The following is an 18,878-nucleotide window of genomic DNA, read 5'->3' as shown; positions in this document are numbered from 1 at the left end:
CATCTACACGCATGCATGTCGCCTCCAAGTCGTACAGTGCATAGCTATAGACATCATCAGAGCTGCAGGTAGAGCTCGCTATCACCTTGTAGCGATACTTGGCAGCGCCACTCCGAAGTACTGCCCAAATCTCGCCCGACAGCAGGGAATATCCGTCATCCCGCGGTTGGCTTGGCATTCCGCTATTTCGCTCATCTCTATTCGCGCATTCTACTGTGTCACCCATAGCTTATACGCTTCCACTTCCACGACATGTCGTCCACCGCTGGCACACCACCCTCGCCGATGGTGCATCTCCCGCCCCTCTCGCCGGAACAGCCAAAAACCGGGATCCTTATCAATCCAGACGAGCCCGCTAGGCGTCCCTCCCTCACTATCCCAACATCCCCCGTCCAGCCTTCCGCCCCTTCCCCTGGCGCAGCCCGGATCCGCTTTGCTCCCCTGCCAGATCCGCGTCCCCGGTCCCTCTCGACCGGGCGGAACATCGGCTGGACTTCCAGTGTCGATGACGACGGCAACGAGACGCGCCATATGGAGGTGCGGAACATCCCTCAATCTAGTCTCAGCTATGATACGGATGAAGCAATCAGCGATGGAGAGGACGATGACCGGCGGATGCGAGGCAGGAGCTGGAGTAGGGGCATGGAGAGTAGCTGGAAGATTAGCAAGAAGATTTTGACGGTGGGGATGTGGGATGACAAGGAGGAAAAGACGTACGAGGGCGGGATGCCGCTCAAGAAGAGTGTCAGCACGGGCGGGATGATTGGAAGGTGAGTCAAGGCCAGGATGCGCTGATGTAGCTCCCCTTTCCGTTGGTCAAGCACAGAAGACCGCAGGCAGTCCATGCAGGGCTTGCCTATCCCCGCCTCGACGTCCCACCGCCGCATGTCTTCCCTCGACCCGGCAACGTCTCCCCTGGCAACTTCGCCCACACCCGTCAAGGTCAAGCTTATGAACGGGCGGGTGTACGGTGCGCGTCGAGCCTCGGAGCTGGCAGAGCTGCAGAAGAAGCAGCGGGAAGCTGCCGAGCCGGAATTCGTCGAGTGGGGCAATGGAGGGCAAGGGGCGGTCGCGGCGGTCAAGTCGAGCGGGAGGGGACTACTGGGAGACGATGACGACGGGAGTGGGATGGAGTGGGTCAAGCGGAGGCGAGAGGAGCGACAGCGGCGGGAGGCGGAGAAGAAGCAAGAGGCTCCAAAGCTTCTGCACACCAACTCGTCACCGGAAGCCGAGTCGACCCTGACTCCCGCTCTAAGTCAAAGTCCTCTACCACCTACCCCAATCATTCAAATCTCCGAGCCTGTCTCACCCACGGCTACGGCTACCGGTCAGTCAGAGGCTATTGATATCCAGCCGAAAGCGCCTCAAGCTGGAGGAGATGTCTTTGAAGACGAGTCGGAGGAGGAGGACGATGGGGACTTTTCCGATGATGACGAAGAGGAGGAGGAAGCTGCTAGGTATGTGTGAGGTATGGCTGAGCTGATGCCAGAACTACATCGTCGGCGGCTGGGATCGAGATTATGTCTAGGCACCACCACTAGTTGGCGTCAAGCGGGGAGTTGTACTCGTATCTTTCGTTGGGTTAGAAGTTGTACTTATTTGTTTGCTTGTCGATGTAGAGGTTGGTCAGGACTCGCTGATGGTCAAATTCATGTTCTGACGTCGGTGCTTATTGACGATGGTGTACTGATCATGCAGACTTGCGCTTAGTGGTTCAACGATATACGGGCAGGCCTACCACATATCTTGTGGGTTGGGCTGTTTCTGTCTAACTTATATGGCCACCCATTCTTGAGACAAGTGGAGGCGCGGAAAAAGTCTGTCAGGGCTGCCCTGACCGGGAAGAGACTGGCCTTTCGGGTTCTGTGAGACCTCAGTCCGCCCCAACCTCTGTCAGGTTCTGCTTTGGCTCTAGAGGCGGATGTTCAGGAGGGCTAAGTGTATGTTAGACCTTCCGATAGTGATGGCCCGAGACTGATGCTGTCAAACTGAAAGGCTCCAAGATCCGAGTGGGCGGCTACACGAGTGTCCAACTTTCGGCAACGCAGCCAGGGGGAATCCCCCAGAAGGAGATGACGGAGATCGTTGTCCTGGCGTGGGAGCGGCCAGGGACGAGATCTATATCTCTCCGCGATTCGCTCTGATATTACACGTATCATACGTCTACGTTGTGCGAGTTGATCTGAACGAGAACAGAGTATGGTTCAATTTTAGCTTGTGGACACGCCTGTTTCGGGGATTCCCCGAGGGGTGAACATGGCGATCTGTCCAGCGCTAAAAACATTGTAGAAGTCGTGATGGGATGTCATGTTCCCCGCGATGGGTGTCTTGCCGTACCATCCACATACTTTTGTACGGTCTACATGCCCTGGGGTCACAAGGGTCCTGTCCTGCGCTTTCCGTGGTATGACGTTGCTGGCAGGAAGAGTGGACAATGTGGTGTTCCTTCCGAGATCCTTAGCTGATGCGGACTGGACGATCACTGCAGTGACTTGCGCGGGCGAGGCGGCGGAACGTGTCATGCCCGCCGCCGAGTTGTGACAGACTCAGCCTCGTTTTGCCACTTCCCCACTTTGCCCACTTTACTCCCCCCACTTCCCGCATTTCCGACACGCCACCCCTTGTTGCAACCGCTCCGCTGCTCCATACTTGGCCATGGGCGAGTTTGCGGTTTGTTCAGGCGTCTTGGCCTCGGTCGGAGCGTGTACTGAGTGGGACTTGTCTAGGCGAGCCAGAGAAATGGACGGGGACTCGCGGAGGAGTGTGGGACGAGGTATTCGCTTGCCTCATCCGGCGTATCTCACATCTCCCTCTGTTCTCTCTCGTCGCCTTTTGTTATCTCGACGTTCAACGATCACACTGGTACGGGCCGATCCATCACTGATCGGTCAAGCACTGTCAAGACTAAAAAGCGGGTGGAAAAAGGATGGCAAAGAGTTCGATCCCAGTGCAAAATGACGAAAGTGGGATTCGAACCCACGCCCTTTCGGACTGCGGTTTTGGGAGACTGTTTTTAACACACATTCCTGAACACAGCACCTTAACCACTCGGTCATTTCGCCTATTTTTTCGCTCTGAAGCGAGCACTCTTTTCAGCCTCGGCTTTTACCTATATAAACCCCGGTGACCCGACACGGCATATCAACCATCTCTCCTCGCTCTCTATACCCGCTACTGGCTTTTGGTACTGGGTGGTACCTCTTGTTTCTGGGGGTATATCGTGCTCGCACGATACCGTGGATGCGATGGGTACCTGGTTGTATCTTTTTGGTGGCTGACAGGTGTGACGGGTGGGGACAGGTCAATTCAAGACGGCTCTGACTGCAGGGCTTGCATCTCAGGAGGTGCTGTTGATCCTTTCAATCACAGCCTTGGTTACTTGTGCTGTCCCTGCGCTGCCGCCCAGGTCCCTCGCCTTGATGTATCGGCACCATACTTTGCTACTGCTTGGTTCAGTCACCTGAGACATCTATCGCCACTCGAATATTTCTCCGGTCTTCCCCATCCGACGTCAACCATCAATCTCTTTTACATTCCGCCTGCGGGTAACTCTTATGATTTCGTGGTACCACCTGTTATACAGAGATGGTATCTGACTGGTTCTTCCGGCCCATGGATGCCGTCGTTTTGCCCTGTCAAAGGCGCCAGACCACACTGGAGTACTTCTCGTCGCCATCGACAAGTCCAATAATCCTTAGAGAAGTCGAATGCTATATAGATACCGTGTGTGGTTACCCTCTACTCTACACCATGATCGCCCTCCCCACATTCGCACTCCGCCTGACCGTCTCAAAAATCCTAAACAAACTAAGCACCATGTTCCCCGCATACAATAACAGTGCAAACAGGCTCAGCGCGATACACCCGCTTTGTCTCCGACACACCTCCCTCGCCAGCGGCGCCTGGACAATCTGCTCTGGCAAGACAATCCCCAGCGTCGCCTTGATCAGATCCGCCCCAGTCACTCCCGACATGTCCCCTGACCCCGACAATTCCGCCAAGAGCTGAGAGTAGGATGATCGTAGGCCCGGTAGCCACCAGGGGTCGTCTCGGGTACATTCGAGCGGAGTGGAGATGTAGTCGTTGGCAGCGAGGGAGAGCGCTGATGACCAGAGGGCAACGAATAAGAGGTCAAGGCAGACCCACAGCATCTTGGAGCGAAGACCCCAGAGACCGATAGGCTTGCCAAAGTACTCCCGGTAGATGGCAGTGGCGGCGTGGAGGAGGGTAAAGGAAGCAAAGGCGATAGTGAGGGTGGTGGATGGACCGATCAGGCCAGGGAGGCGAAGGGTGATGAGCTCTTGACGGATGGACACGGATAACGCTGGGATTAGCTAAGCCTCACCTGAGCTCACCTAGTAGCGTAGCGACGACTGCTATATCCATGACCCGAAGCAAGATGGTCAGTCTCGCATCGAGAAACATCATCCGCTTCCACCGTACCTTCCAGTCTTCGCCTTGCCGCTTTGTCCGTCCCGTTTGGATTTTCCGTTTTGGCTTCTCCTCAATCCGCGTGGGGGACCGCTCGTCGCCTTCGGGAATGGTGCTACCGGTAGGCTGGGGCATGTGCTGAGAGGGGTTGGCCGTACCCGGGGAGGTCCAGTCAAATTCTGTCTGGTTCACCTTGCCCTCTTTCCACCGGCCCCCGGTCTCGTCCTGAGGACTGAAGCCCAGACCTTTTGGTGTAGGAGGGACAAGCGCTTGACGGTACCGCCTCGAGCGCCGCGCCTTTCGCCTCGATTCCCGCGGCGATACTGGTGGTTCCGCGACCAACGTCTCGCCCGAACGCTCCCTCTCCCTCTCCTCTTCCACCTTTGGCTCGTCATACCGCCCATACAATGCATCCTGCCAACTTCCGGCATGCGGCCATTGCGCAAAATGCTGCGTCCCCCGCTCCAGCTGCGCCTTGATCATGTGGCTGTTGAGCCGGCGCGGACGCGGCACCGAGCTGTCCAGCGGTTCCGCAGTACGAGGCGGCTGCGAGCGATGCGCGGTCTGCACTCGCCTAGGCTTTGGGACAGCTTCCGAGTCCGAGACGTGCCCGAGATCCGACCGCAGCTTGCGAAACCGCGGAAAGGACGGGGCGGTCATCTGTCGCTTGGCAGTGTGGCGGGAGAGGACTGGATCCGATTCGAGCGCGATTGGAACAGGCTCGGCGGTGGTCTTGGGGACAATCATGGAGGCGAGGGGGTGGGGAGTAAGACCGAGTGCGGCCGAGCCGGGGGCAGAGTTGCTCCGGGTGAATTCCCGGCGACGAGGGATTTCGGTGTCGCTGTGGACCTCGTCGGGGAGAGCAGATGAGCGGCGCCAGAGCGGAGCGAGGTTGGACCTCGGTCGACTACCCTCCGCTGGCGGCTTGACTGGGCTTGAGCCCCGCCTCGACTCCTTGCCCGAGTCATCCCTGCTGGACTTGCGCGACGGCACAAATCTCCGCCTAGTCTTGCCCTCCTTGCCAGCTTCTTCCTCTGGCTGTTTGCGCCGTATAGTCCGCTGACGCATCTTGATCATGCCCTTGTTGGTGAATGTCCACCACGGTACTTCGTCGTCCGAGCTGTTTGGCTCGTCCGATGAGCCAGACTCGCCAGAGGTGGAGTAGCGGATCCGAGGGCGGGGCCGCTTGGGTGTGGTGGGAGAGAGGGGATCAGGAAAGTCGTGCGGGGCAAGTGGAGGTGTAGGAGGGTCGTAGATGGCCGAAGCTGGGGTCAGCGCGGTTAACGAGACACTTACGAGGCATTGTTTTGACCTTTCTCTCCCCCGGGGGCGAGAGTGGGGACGCAAAGGGCATGTTGGGTCCAGCAGCCGCAGACCCATTACTCATGATCCGTAGCAAACCGTCCTTCTTGCCCTTCTTTGCCTTGACCGTACTGGAGGACGCTTCGTTGGCAAGGAACGGCATGATGAGAGGTGAAAGGAGGAATTGTGTTGGGTCCCGGAAAGGCGGTTGTTGGGTTGACCAGCCCCGTTTGGGTCAAGCACCGATCTTGGCTGGCCAGGTTCGAGGTGGTCGCTGATCGCTGCGATGGATGTGGAGGGACTACAGGTAGAAGGGTAGGGTCGGCGGCAAAAGTGTAGATGTTGTTGTTGACGCCAAAGGAGAGGTGGTGATCGCAAGCGGTTTGTTTTGTGCAAGCTTTTTGGTCTGGCCGTCTCAGGTGGGCTGCTGTCGTGGCGGTCGTGATGGTGTCGTTTACTAGAGGGTTTCTGGCTATACATGCAATGGATAAAGGCTGCAGAGGCAACTTTTGGTGATGACGGAAGGGATCTGGTGCCATGCCACCAGCAATCGGCGTCAGCGAACGCCCCACCCAAATCACCCTAAGTACCATACATCTGCATCTACCAGCAACTATTGACACTTTTGCATACACGTCAAGCCAGCCGGCTGCGTCGTAGCGCCCAGAAGCATCCACACTGCGAAATTGCGACTTGTCAACCGCTCCACGCCGTGCGATGATATAATGTCTTCTGACCCAGAAAAGCATGGGGAGAGCTGTAAGTACTCCTGCCGACTTTACTGACGACAGCTCGCTCTCCCGCCATAGAAGTATCATCATCAACCCCGCCACTCCCTCCTGCGGGCCACAATCCGCCGGCAGACAATTCGCCCGAGGCGATGGAGCAAGCTATCAATGCCATCTCTTCACCCCCTCCCGACTCTCAAGAGAATCTCGACACGGTACTCGACCTAGCACAAATGTCCGGACTATCCCCCTTTTCAGCGTCGAGACCTACGCTCCACTCGCGGGATTCGACAGCGCTGAGCTCGAGCTCGTCCGGGATGGCGAGTGTGACGAGCTCAGAGGGAGGGGATCATTTGGCCGAGGCGAGGGATCTTTTGATCCACAGCGGACCGTCAAGCCGGGAAAGTCCCGAGGAGGATGAGGTTCAATTCGATCTGACGGTGGTTGGCGCGACTCCGCCCATGGCAGCAGCAGATGAGGATCGGGGAAGGCGGCCAGACGTGGCAAGGGAGCAATCATGGGACAGTGTGGTGAGTAAGGGTAAAGCCGAGCTGACCATAGTGGCCCACACCAGATACGCTTGCTCGAGCAAATAGCTCGCTCGATACCAGCGCACGTTATCCTCTCGCCCCAGTGTCCCCCTTCGTTACCCCCTCCTTCTCGCCCGCCGTCTTTCCCTTCGCCTCGTCCTCCCGCGCTGCTCCTCCAGCGGTCAGGCGTTCGACGTCGCCGGCACGGCGGTCCGAATCGCCTCTCCGCCGACCCAGCCCTCTCACGGTCCACTCGGAAACGTTTGAATCACCCAGCTTCACCTTTGGTCGGCGCCAATCCATCACGGCGGATCGTCCTCCTCTTGCTCACCCCAGCATATCGGCGTCCAACATTACCATTTCCAAACATCAGCGCTCCTTTTCCTCCTCCTCCGACCTGTCGCCCAATTCCCGCAACTTTGGACGATCCAGTCCACCTTCCAGTCCAGGTAGACCGCCGGATCGGAAAAATACCGGTTCTACTTCTCGCCTATCGGACGTGGGCTCGCCCAAGTCGTTGCGGCCGCGCGGTCACTCCTTCACTATGCGGAATAGTCCCGGCGGAGCAGCGCGTCGTCCTCTCGACGACGACATCCCGCCGCTGGAGACGGGTCTCCCACCTGCAGTTGCGACATCGCCCTTGCTAGAGTCTCGCTTTCCGGAGGATGATGGGATCGGACGCCTCCCAGAAATACCTGCAAAACGCGCGCCGTCCCCCGTCTTCTCGCCAGTTGCTCGCCCGGTCGGTCTGCGGCGGGCATTGTCGGATTTTGACGCGCGCAAGCCGCGCAGCAGCTCGACGTCGTTGACGCGCTCGTCCAGCTTGTCCTCGGAGCTGGACCAGAGTCGAGATATCCCCCCAAAACCCATCTCGCCGGAACCTTTCGAAGACGAGGAGGAACCTCCAGTCGCCATGCACATGGGTGACGTCTCACTCGTCGACGAGGGGGATGTGCTTCCCCAGGAACAGGACCTGTATATCGACATTACGTTTGAAGACGAGGGTCTCAACACGCTGGAACGGATATTCCTCCTGTCCAAGTCGGACTTTGCCTTTCACCGCGCATACATTGCCCGGGTGATTGGCGACCTCCTCTATGACGTCGATCCGTGCGAGTCGGTCGAGTACGTTCTGCCGCTCATCAACTCGTTCATGCTGGATGATGATGAAGGGGTGCGCGAGGCGTTTGCGCAGGATCTGCACAGGATCATCTGGTACTATTACTCGGTGTGTAGGATCGGGCCGCCGGGGTCCGAGCCGCATGCTATGGAGTGGGAGGGGATGGCTGGCGAGGCGTACGCAGAGGATAGTGGAGAGGTCGTGGAAGGCGGTGAAGGCGGAGAGGAAGGCGGAGGCGGAGAGGAAGGCGGAGGCGGAGAGGAAGGCGGAGGCGGAGAGGAAGGCGGAGGCGGAGAGGAAGGCGGAGGCGAAGAGGAAAGCGAGGAGGGATACTTTGACCCGCCGCCCGTCCGCCGACGTAGCGTCCACCGGGACGATTCGGACCAGACCGTCACCATCACCTCGGAAGGCGTCGACATTGTCGACAAGCCCACCCCAGAGGAGATCAAGGCGGCTCCGCGAATGGCTTCTCCTCCTGCCTCCCTCCACAGCGGACCTACGAGCGATGCCTCGTCGTTGAGCCGGACCGCGTTGACCGCCTTCGACAGCGAGGGCGGCACCGGAACAACGGAATCCAGCGTCTCTCCGTCGTACCCGGTCGAGCCGTACTTGGTCAACCCCGAACAAGAGACGGAACCCGGACCCCTCGTCGATCGCCCCTCCCTCCCCGTCGACTTTTTCACTCCCCTCCTCGGCAGTCTCCTCCTCAACGTCAATACCGTCATCTCTGAATCTGCTCGATCCGGCATCGTCTACATCATTGCCCGACTCAAAGGCAAAGACAAGGCGGATTGGCCGCCTGATCGGTGGGGGACCTTCTCGCGCGATCCCAAAGACAAGGTGTCGTTTGGGAGTCAGGAGGGGCCACACTGCCACGAATTTCTGCCCATCCCCGACGACGAGCGGGATATGATTGAAAGGGAGCTACTGGAGGGAATTGTGGTGGGGGTGGGGTCATTGTCGACCGAGCTACCCGAGTACGACGACTTGACGTTGGAGGACGGTCAAGCGGCGCTGGATAATTATGCAGCATCGACGAGCTCGCTCGGCTCGGCGGCGGCCAAAGAGCGGGAGGCGTACCAGTACCAACTCAATGCCGAGGCGGAGACGGGGCGAGCTACCAGCGTGAACCTCATCGGGGCATTGTGTGACTTTTACACTGCCCCCGAGGTTCTCGCTTGGGGATTTATCGAGGAGGTTTTGCGGTGTCAAGATGGGGATTTGGCGATCAGAGCGGAAGGAGCGGTCGCGCTGAGCATGCTCGCCAAGGTTGCCCCGTCGGATCATATCGACAGCTTTGTAAGTTTACCTTGTGGCTATGCTGATAGATTCCCCTCTTCGAAGCACTCGCCAACGACGAGTCGCCCGAGGTCCGCCAGTCAGCCTGCCTCGTCATCGCCCCATTGTGTCGCAGGATACAAGATCACGCCGCCCGCCGGTCCTTTGCCATTGACGGGATGCACGCTTTGACAACATTCAACGCGGATGTCCGGTGCGCCGCCCTCGAGGCGCTCGGCGAGTTGATATATGTCTTTGCGGACGATCCGGAGGGACCGCCCGCGGAGTTGTTGCAGCTCTTTATGGATGAGGAGGATTTGCAGCGGGGCTTTTCGGATGATTGGGATACCGTGGCGAGCTTCAACGTGAGTTTAGGTTTGGCTGTGCTGATTTAGTTCCCCGGTGTCGCCCTTACTCTCGGTCCGGAGCGCTGGTCCCACATCCAGTCTTTATACCACCGCATGAATGAACGGGCGACTCAAAAGCCTCGGCGGACCCTCGCCGCCTCCCTGCACGAACTCGCCAAAATCCTCACACCCGAGCAATGCGCCCAGGACCTCATGCCGGTCTTTCGTACCTGCATCACCGGCGCCGACGAGAGTCGCGAGCTCGTCTTTGAGCACGTCGACGTATTCTTTGCCCATCTCCCCCTCCCCCTCGCTTGGTCCACCTACCTCGAGCTCGCCCGGGGCTGGAAGGCCAATACCCTCGGCGGATGGCGCGCTCGGGAACAGCTCGCCCTGCATATCCCGGCGTTCTTCAAAACCTTTCACTCGCTCATGGAGGATGAGATCTTGGGGATGCTTCAGGATGCGCTTCTGGACCCTTTTGCTGCGGTACGGGATGCCGCGACGAAAGGCATCCCCGAGAGCTACGAGATTTTGGGGGACGAGTCGGACATTGCGCGGCGTTTCAGGGATGATCTGCTGGACTTGGGGAGAAGTCCAAAGTTCAGGCAGCGGCAGACGTTTGTGCGGTGCTTGCGGGAGTTTGTCAAGCCCCCGCCAAATCGACAGGCCTTTGAGGACTTTTTCCTGCCTTTCCTGGCGAGTCTGAGCAAGGACGTGGTGGATGTGAGGCTGGGATTGGCGCAGACCGTGGCGGATCTTTTCGTAGTAGGTGAGTCATTGTCTGTTCGCCGCTGACAGCAGGTGCATTCTACGCAGACAAGACCCATGCACCGAAAGCCATTTACGATCTGGCCCGTCTCCTCGCCGAGGATGAGGCCATCGACGTACGGGACACCATCAAGCACGTCAATCTGGACCACCTCGAGACCAGTGATACGGTCCCGTACGAGGTCAAATCACCCCAGGCCGTCAAGCGGGCCGTCACACCTAGCGACCTGGTCCCGGACCACGCCCCCGTCCAGCCCATCCCCGAGCACACCCTGCGGAAACCCTCTCCAACCTTTGCCAACCCCCCTCTCCCCTCCAGTCAGCTCCGAGGCGACTCGTTCCGCCATCGTATCCGGATCGACCGCCATCCCTCTCCCGATGCCATTAGCGAGGCGCCGCGGTACAACCCGGCTCTTCTGACCCCCACCACTCCCGGTACCCCATCCCGTGGAACAAGAAGAAGACGGACAGAAGGAGGAGAGGGGCATTATCTATCCACACCATCCCCGAATGAGCCGCCCACTGGGACGGATCCGTTCAGCATGTCGTTTGGCGAGGCGACGCCAAATGTCAGTCCGGCGGTCAGTGTGAGAAGTTTAGAGTCGCCGGGAGGGAGTCCGGCCGAGAGATAGAGTGTAGATTTAGTATCGGGTAGGAGGCGCTGCGCCCTGCTCATTGTAGCAAACACATATTGGTGCATCTGGTCGGGCCAATCTGAGGCACTCATCGGGAGTATGCGGCACCGGTCCGGAGTAAGCGGAATATGATAACGCTATTTCCAGCCCCTACTTTGCCCATTCTTATGACCCAGTCATGCTCGTCTATCGTCCATCACATCGCCAGAGTTGGACAGTGAGGTCCTGGAATCAACATGAGCATCGCCGCCAAGTCCAATGCCTACCCAGCCGGTCATGCCGCCCCACGTATGTAACACCCCCACCTTCCCCCACCCTAAAGTTGACAATTCAGCGGAACGCAAAAGCGTCTACCGAATCGCTCAGATCGGAGCGGACGGTATCGGTCCCGAAGTCATCTCTGCCGGTGTGCAGGTCGTGCACGCAGCAGCCGAGAAGATCGGTACCTTTAGCGCCGACTTTACGGAGCTGGATTGGAGCTCGGATCGGTACAAGCGGACGGGGAGCTATGTCCCGGATGACTACATCGAGGTACTCAAGCAGCACGATGCCATCTTGTGAGTACTTTAGCTGGTACATATGCCTCGTAGCTGACCCTGAAGCTTTGGAGCGGTCGGAGCGCCCGATGTACCTGATCATATCTCGCTCTGGGGATTGCGGCTAGCTATCTGCCAGCCGTACATGTATGCGAATGTCCGGTGGGTCCTTTTCCCCAGAGCTGGCACTACCTTATTGACTTTACAGCCGTACGCGTATTCTTCCCGGTACTGAATCGCCGCTCCGCAACTGCAAGCCTGGAGATCTTGACTGGTGTATCGTGCGAGAGAATTCGGAAGGGGAGTATGCAGGACACGGGGGAAGATCTCACCGTGGACTGGAGCACGAGATTGGTACGGGTGAGTACATGATATGAATCTAGCTGATCGCAGAGGTCACCATCTTCACTCGGACAGGTATCAAGCGTATCGCTCGATATGCCTTCCAGCTGGCCCAATCTCGTCCCCGCAAGCTGCTCACCTATGTCACCAAGAGCAACGCGATGCGGAACGGGATGGTGTTGTGGGACGAGGTGATCAAGGAGGTCGCAAAGGAGTTTCCAGATGTCGTGAGTGCTTTTGCTGTCAGAGCTGACCTAGACCACCGACTTCATGCTTGTCGATGCCATGACGGTCCGGATGACCCTCAATCCCCGCTCGCTCGATACCATCCTGGCTACCAACCTCCATGCTGACATCCTCTCCGACCTTGCTGCCGCTCTCGCTGGCTCCATCGGTATCGCCCCTACAGCCAACATCGACCCTTCTCGCACCATGCCGTCCATGTTTGAGCCGATACACGGGTCTGCGTTCGATATTACCGGCAAGGGGCTCGCCAACCCGGTCGGGACGTTCTGGAGTGCGTGCGAGATGCTGCACTGGCTGGGAGAGCACGAAGCCGCCGAGCTCATTATGCGTGCGACCGAGCAGGCGTGTGCCGATGGGGTCAAGACGAGGGACCTGGGCGGTGATGCAGGGACAGCAGAAGTGACAAGGGCGGTGATTGAGAGGATCAACTGCAGTTCTTGATGGGAAGACGAGACTTTCGAGTGGCGATAGATGTCTCAGGTGACTGAACCAAGCAGTAGCAAAGTATGGTGCCGTGTACCAAGACGAGGGACCTGGGCGGCGGCGCAGGGACAGCACAAGTAACCAAGGCTGTGATTGAAAGGATCAACAGCACCTCCTGAGATGCAAGCTCTGCAGTCAAAGCCCTCTTGAACTGACCTGTCCCCACCCGTCACACCGGTCAGCCATCAAAAAGATACAACCAGGTACCCATCGCATCCACGGTATCATGCGAGCACGATATACCCCCAGAAACAAGAGGTACCATCCAGTACCAAGAGCCAGTAGCGGGTATAAAGAGCGAGGAGAGATGGTTGATATGCCATGTCGGATCACCGGGGTTTATATAGGTGAAAGCCGAGGCTGAAAAGAGTGCTCGCTTCAGAGCGAAAAAATAGGCGAAATGACCGAGTGGTTAAGGTGCTGTGTGAGGACCCGAGAAGAACAGTCGAATGGGCGTGGCTTCGGCGATTCGGGGACTGAGGGCGAGCTTGAACTCCGAAGGACCTAGGATGAGTGGACATCAATGAGCATCAGTCCGTCCTTCGGCCCCAGCTGTTGATGTTGGAGAAGGATAACATAGTCAACCTGTCACGGGTCAGAGCACAGCCCCGACATGTCCCCCATGCCTGAACCGCACCCCTCCCCACCCTGCCCTACGCCTATTCCTCATCATCGGCGGCCTCCTCCTCGTCCTCCTCCTCATCTTCCTCCTCCTCCTCCTCGGACGCCTCGGCACGCTCCGACTCCATCACAGCGGTGGCGATACGGTCCAAGTCACGCCTAAAATCAGCACTTCCCCTCCATCCCAAACAACTGCACTCACATCCCATCCTGGCTGATCTTCCTGCCTCCATCCTGTCCTGCCTCAAGCACACCAATCTTCTCGAGCGCCTGGACAACGTTCCTCTGCACACCGGTAGCGGCGTCGACGTGGTGGCCGGGCCGTGTTCCGCGACGCTTCTTGGAACCGTGGAGCTTGGCGAGTGCTCCGACACCGACAGACTTGCGGAGGTAGATGTGACGGGCGACGGCGGCTGGGATGTCAGCTGAGGACTAACCGCAAAGCGGGGCGACTTGCCAGCTCGGACGTAGTACCAGTCCGGGTCATAAGGAGCGAGCTCCTTGTGCCGACCAGTCTTGACGGTGTCGACCCATGTGGGGATTTCGAGCTTACCCGACCTCTTGAGGTGGGAAGCGTAGGCCTTGATGAAGCTCTCGGCTCTGGGGGTTAGTGAGGTCCTTGCCGCCTGTCCGCCATATCGTCTAATCCCTGCTCCGTCTCTCTCTGATGTCTCCGTCCATCTCCCTGCAGTTCCCCTCCTTCTGCTCCGCCTTTCCTCTGTCGAATCCGCTGTAATGTCCGCCGTATTGTCGCTCGACTCACGAGATATCTCTAACACCTGGCATTTTGAGTGATGGTTGAGGAGAAGAAGTCGACGGTCTGCCTCTATCTCTGGTGCTAGATCGCGCGCTCAGAGCCAACGGCAGCGTGCCAGCCAAAAGTCATCAGCGGAATCAGATTACGGCGATATAAGCGGGAATTTCACTTCAATTTGGTGTGGCACCGGAGTGGCAGCACCGGACTCGTGGCCAGATCTCCGTGTATATGCCGTCATTACTAGTCCGTGCCTGAAGTGAAGATCTTTCTGATCTCAGGTGGCAACAGCTGTCCACTCAGCCTCAACATGTAGGTCCAGCCGCAGCTCGACAAGGACGCAAGCTGACAGCAGGTCACGACTCATCTTCCGCAACATCCCTTCCGACCTCACACTCGACAAGCTCAAATCGCACCTCTCCACACCGCCATCGCTCAAAGACACAAATGTGACCGATACCAAGCTCGTCTCCAAGCGGCGCTTTGCCTTTGTCGGGTTCAAGGATGAACAGCAAGCAGCAAGAGTCAAGGAGTGGTTCGACGGGACGTATGCGTTTGGAGGTGGCAAGGTCAAGGTGGAGGTCGTCAGGGATGATGTGAGTGGACTCTTAATCTAGAGCTGATCTCAGCCATTGTCAGAGAAGCCTAGCAAGAAGCCAAGGCTGGACCGACAACAGGATACGGGATATGCCCCTCCGCCAGACGGACGAGATGGACCTGCAGAAGCTGGACCTTCCAAGCGGCTCAAGGAGTTTATGGACGTCATGAAGGGTGTGGATCCTACCGCACCGGAAGCTGCGCCGAAAGAGTTCGTACCCAGTCGGAAAGGCAAGGAGAAGTCTGTCGAGCCGGAGGTGGAAGAGGTGGATGATGATGCTGCTTGGTTGGCAAGGCGGACTGGCGCTTTGGCTACGGAAGAAGGAACTCAAGCAGTACGTCCACTAAATTACAGAGCTGATGTAGACCTCTGACCCTGACGAATCTCTGATCCTCTCCACTGGACGCCTGTTTGTCCGGAATCTCCCCTTCATCACTACCTCGGCGGATCTCTCCTCTCACTTTTCCACCTTCGGTACGGTCGAGCAAGTACACGTCCCGGTTACAAGCAAGGGCGAGCCGCTCGGGACTGCTTTCGTCCTCTTCTCAGAGCCCGCCGCGGCGGTGGCGGCATGGCGGGGATTGGACAAGAAGACATTCCAAGGGAGGTTACTGCATGTCTTGCCGGGTCGGGCGAGACCCGGAGACTCAGAGGGAGGGAAAGAGGGCAAGGGACCGCAGGGGCTGGGCGAGGGCAAGGGAGATGTTCTAGGCAAGACCAAGGAAGGCCGAGACGTGGTCAAAGGGAAGAAGGACGAGAAGCGCAAAGAGACCAATGCGAGGGGTGTCAACTGGGCCGCCCTGTACATGAACGTGAGTCCTCATATGACCGTGCTGACTGTAGAGTGACGCCGTTGCAGCCTCTGTAGCGGATCGCATGGGCGTATCCAAAGCGGACATCCTCAATGGCGAAGAAGGCAATGCGGCGGTCAAGCTCGCTCTTGCCGAAACCGCCGTGATCGCCGAAACAAAGCAATACTTTGAGGACGCCGGAATTGTACTCGCCGCGCTCGATCCCAAAGTCCCCCGCTCACCCACTGTCATCCTCGTCAAAAACATCCCATATGGCACCACCATCCATACCCTCACCGACCTCTTTTCACCTCACGGCAAGATGACCCGTATCCTCCTTCCTCCATCCGGTACCCTCGGCGTCGTCGAATACGAGCAAGCCGTCGAGGCCAGCTCGGCATTCAAGGCGTTGAGCTACAAGCGCCTCGGCAGCGCGGTGCTCTACCTCGAAAAGGGACCGCAGGGGATGTTCAAGGCGGGCCCCAAGGCGACCGAGGCGGAGAAGCAAAAGGAAGAGCTCGCAGCAAGGGTGGCAGAAGCGGACGTCTCTCTCCAGGACCAGCCCGCCCCCTCCGACGAAGCCGGCTCTACCGTCTTTCTCAAGAACCTATCATTCGGCACCAGTACCGCCCGCCTCGCTTCGGTCCTCTCCTCCCTTCCCGACTTTTCCTTTGCCCGCGTGCAAACCAAACCCGATCCCAAACGTCCCGGCGAGAAGCTCAGTATGGGCTACGGATTCATCGGGTTCAAGACCAAAGCTGGGGCACAGCGCGGTCTGCGTGCGTTGGAGGGATTCGAGGTGGATGGAAAGGTGCTGGAAGCCAAGTTGGCGCAGCGGGGTGCGGAGGAGGAGAAGGCCGAGCCCAAGAAGGGTGGGGCGGATCTGTCGGCCAAGACGAAAAGCACCAAGCTGCTCGTCAAGAACGTACCGTTCGAGGCGTCCCGGTCGGAGCTGCGCGAGCTGTTCTCGGCGTACGGCGCGCTCAAGTCGCTGCGCCTCCCTCGCAAGTCCGTCCTTACCACCACTGGAAACAAGTCGACGCGGGGTTTTGCCTTCTTGGAGTTTACGACCCATGCCGAGGCGGAACGGGCGATGGAGGCGCTCAAGCATACGCATTTGCTCGGACGGCATCTTGTTATTGAGTGGGCCAAGGAGGGCGAGGGGGTGGATGTGGATAGGCTCAGGGAGAAGGTCAGGGGGGAGGTCAAGGGGATGGAGGAGTGGGAGAAGAGGGCGAAGAGTAAGCGCAAGTTTGATGGTGGGGCGGAGAATGAGGAGAACGATGGGATGGAGCCGGATGTCTAGGCGATAGCCTAATAGCTTGTATGTATAGGAGGGGTATCTTTCTTTCAGCTTGGCCAAGGCGTTCCACTTTGGGCCGGAGCCAAATCACCGCAACACATTCCTCGAAATCTTTCTCCGTGCTTCGCTTCTCCTATCTCTCTCCTAGCAGCATGTCTGACCCCGCGCTCTCAGCGGTTATCGAGACATCCCCATCCCTCATGGCTGATACACGCAGCCCCGCTCGACTTGTCTATGACAATGGGCAGCTCCGCCGGGAGGTCATCAGCTATCTTCCAAATCAGGACTTGGCGCGGTTCATCAGGGTGGAACGGGGATGTCTTTGGGACATCGTGAGGGTGCTCTACCGCGAGATAAGAGTTGGGACTGGATGCCACCATGGCCCTGAAAGTGTGAGCTATCATAGCTGCTCGATAAGGAGATCACTAATTTGCAGGAGCGTCGAGCTACATATCGCGAAGCTGTGTTTGACCTGGATGCTCTCTCGATGGCACTGCCGCCGGAAACTCGTCCAGGCAGAGCTGCTCGTCCCTCCTACCTCGAGTATGGAGACAGCCACATCATACGCAGGGTCGTCCCGACTTTTCGACAAAAGTTGCCCAACTTGCGGACCATCCGCTTTGGCACGCGACGCAGCGCCGTGGAGCGTATCTCGTGCGAGATCAGGTTCGACGCGGCCAGACCTGCTGGAGCCAGCGCCGATGACGGAGACTCGGGTTCGATCAACTACTTTACCACGTGCCACCTTCTTCTGAAGGGACCGCCGTCGCGGCTGGAAACACCCCCATCGCCGGCGGGTTCGTATACGGTCAATCATCGGTGCGACTTGACCCTCATGCTTCTCCAACCTACAGCTCAGGACACACAGCGGTGGCTCGACGCTCTGCAGGACGGACCTGCCTTGGCCCGCTTGACCAAGCACGTCAAACTCGACGGGCTCAATACCTCCCTCCCGGTCCTCACCCGTCTATACGAGCGCCAAGCGGAAGCCGGATTCACGGACGGGCTCGCGACCATTTTCACCCCGCAGATGGCGCCTTTCGACATTGACGCGTTTCGCACGTTTGCAAGTGCGGCGTCGTCGCTTACCTCCCTCATCCTCGTCGGCGAGCGTCCGGCGGCGGGCGTGCCCATCGGACATACCACCTTTTCCGAGCTTCCGACACTTGTCGAGGTCATACGGCGCGACCTTCCACACCTCGTCAAGCTACACCTAGCCATCGGGGGCATCGGGACCGCCGGGGAAGACTGCAAGAGCTATCTCACTCCCGGCGGCCTGTGTCTGGAGGGGACCATCCAGGACCTACGGATCGATACGGGCGGCACAGACAAGCCACAGTTCAACCTCGTCCGGGCTATATCACCCATATGTACCTCAAAGGCGCGTCTGGCGATGCAGGGAGGGGCTGTCAAGACGTCTTGGAAGAAAGACGACCATGTCAAGTTTTTGCATTATCTCAGATCGTACGTCTCGACAAGGTAGAGCTGACAATTAGTCAACCTCAATCCAGGCGCATTCACCTCGCCATGGTCGATTTCGGTCGACTTGGTATTCACTACCCTCGTCAGGTACAGGACCTCACTTACGACGACGGCGGCCGGCCCCGAACCGTACAGGAGCAGATGCTACGTAACTGGTCCAGCAAAACGAGTCTTGGGCTCATTCGAGCAAGGGAGATGATGGGCAAGGTGGATGCGGGGCTGCAAGGCTGTGTCGAGGCATCCAGCAGCCTTGCAGGTATGTCGTCGGAAGCGAGCAAGGAGGATAGGTTGAAGGAGGCAGACAAGCTGTGGGAGGGGTTGGAAAGCGCCCAGGCTGCGGCAAAGGAGATGATAGCGGCATCGTGGAGGATGACCTGCTGAGGTATATGTACAGGCTCACAAGCGGTATATATGAGCGAGGTAGCCCCGTGAACATTAGTGTGTATGGCTTACAGGCCTGTCTATAAGGAGTACATAGGTGCTTGGGCCCCGCTGTAGGTCATGCATCTTGGAACCCCCGGGATTAATCATTATCGACATGCTCAAAAAACCCAGTCCGGACCGCTGCCAAAACCGGATT

General features: G+C 58.2%; 7 protein-coding genes and 1 non-coding gene across 8 annotated transcripts; 5 read left to right on the top strand and 3 right to left on the bottom strand.

The window, feature by feature from the left end:
- Window positions 1-252: 252 nt before the first annotated feature.
- MKK02DRAFT_38058 (uncharacterized protein) lies at window positions 253-1,541 on the top strand (the record flags this gene model as incomplete). The annotated part of the gene is made up of 3 exons (XM_053089906.1): window positions 253-770; window positions 837-1,457; window positions 1,490-1,541. The coding sequence occupies 3 exons, from the start codon at window positions 253-255 to the stop codon at window positions 1,539-1,541; spliced, it is 1,191 nt and encodes a 396-aa protein (XP_052944304.1).
- Window positions 1,542-2,955: 1,414 nt separating this feature from the next.
- Window positions 2,956-3,062, bottom strand: MKK02DRAFT_t3. The gene has a single exon. It is a non-coding gene; the product is annotated as a tRNA-Leu (tRNA).
- A 681-nt stretch (window positions 3,063-3,743) lies between these two features.
- On the bottom strand, window positions 3,744-5,785 carry MKK02DRAFT_16946 (uncharacterized protein; the record flags this gene model as incomplete). The annotated part of the gene is made up of 3 exons (XM_053085710.1): window positions 3,744-4,324; window positions 4,356-5,696; window positions 5,728-5,785. 3 exons carry the CDS (start codon window positions 5,783-5,785, stop codon window positions 3,744-3,746), a joined length of 1,980 nt encoding a protein of 659 aa, XP_052944303.1.
- Window positions 5,786-6,458: 673 nt separating this feature from the next.
- MKK02DRAFT_38056 (uncharacterized protein) lies at window positions 6,459-11,139 on the top strand (the record flags this gene model as incomplete). The annotated part of the gene is made up of 6 exons (XM_053089905.1): window positions 6,459-6,492; window positions 6,525-6,991; window positions 7,023-9,410; window positions 9,440-9,754; window positions 9,785-10,508; window positions 10,541-11,139. 6 exons carry the CDS (start codon window positions 6,459-6,461, stop codon window positions 11,137-11,139), a joined length of 4,527 nt encoding a protein of 1,508 aa, XP_052944302.1.
- Window positions 11,140-11,378: 239 nt separating this feature from the next.
- MKK02DRAFT_38055 (putative tartrate dehydrogenase) lies at window positions 11,379-12,707 on the top strand (the record flags this gene model as incomplete). Its single annotated transcript, XM_053089904.1, has 6 exons — window positions 11,379-11,430; window positions 11,477-11,699; window positions 11,745-11,840; window positions 11,887-12,038; window positions 12,072-12,247; window positions 12,279-12,707. 6 exons carry the CDS (start codon window positions 11,379-11,381, stop codon window positions 12,705-12,707), a joined length of 1,128 nt encoding a protein of 375 aa, XP_052944301.1.
- Window positions 12,708-13,408: 701 nt separating this feature from the next.
- On the bottom strand, window positions 13,409-14,156 carry MKK02DRAFT_34467 (40S ribosomal protein S19-A; the record flags this gene model as incomplete). The annotated part of the gene is made up of 4 exons (XM_053088948.1): window positions 13,409-13,529; window positions 13,573-13,783; window positions 13,828-13,970; window positions 14,134-14,156. 4 exons carry the CDS (start codon window positions 14,154-14,156, stop codon window positions 13,409-13,411), a joined length of 498 nt encoding a protein of 165 aa, XP_052944300.1.
- A 199-nt stretch (window positions 14,157-14,355) lies between these two features.
- On the top strand, window positions 14,356-16,819 carry MKK02DRAFT_38053 (multiple RNA-binding domain-containing protein 1; the record flags this gene model as incomplete). The annotated part of the gene is made up of 6 exons (XM_053089903.1): window positions 14,356-14,360; window positions 14,428-14,436; window positions 14,480-14,720; window positions 14,754-15,056; window positions 15,088-15,534; window positions 15,566-16,819. The coding sequence occupies 6 exons, from the start codon at window positions 14,356-14,358 to the stop codon at window positions 16,817-16,819; spliced, it is 2,259 nt and encodes a 752-aa protein (XP_052944299.1).
- A 149-nt stretch (window positions 16,820-16,968) lies between these two features.
- On the top strand, window positions 16,969-18,679 carry MKK02DRAFT_38052 (uncharacterized protein; the record flags this gene model as incomplete). Its single annotated transcript, XM_053089902.1, has 3 exons — window positions 16,969-17,208; window positions 17,253-18,280; window positions 18,313-18,679. 3 exons carry the CDS (start codon window positions 16,969-16,971, stop codon window positions 18,677-18,679), a joined length of 1,635 nt encoding a protein of 544 aa, XP_052944298.1.
- Window positions 18,680-18,878: the final 199 nt, after the last annotated feature.

This window comes from Dioszegia hungarica, assembly GCF_025882075.1.
Source record: "Dioszegia hungarica strain PDD-24b-2 chromosome Unknown MKK02contig_15, whole genome shotgun sequence".
NCBI lineage: Eukaryota > Fungi > Basidiomycota > Tremellomycetes > Tremellales > Bulleribasidiaceae > Dioszegia > Dioszegia hungarica.
Note: the sequence above shows the minus strand (reverse complement) of the source record. Positions and strands in the feature narration are given on the sequence as shown.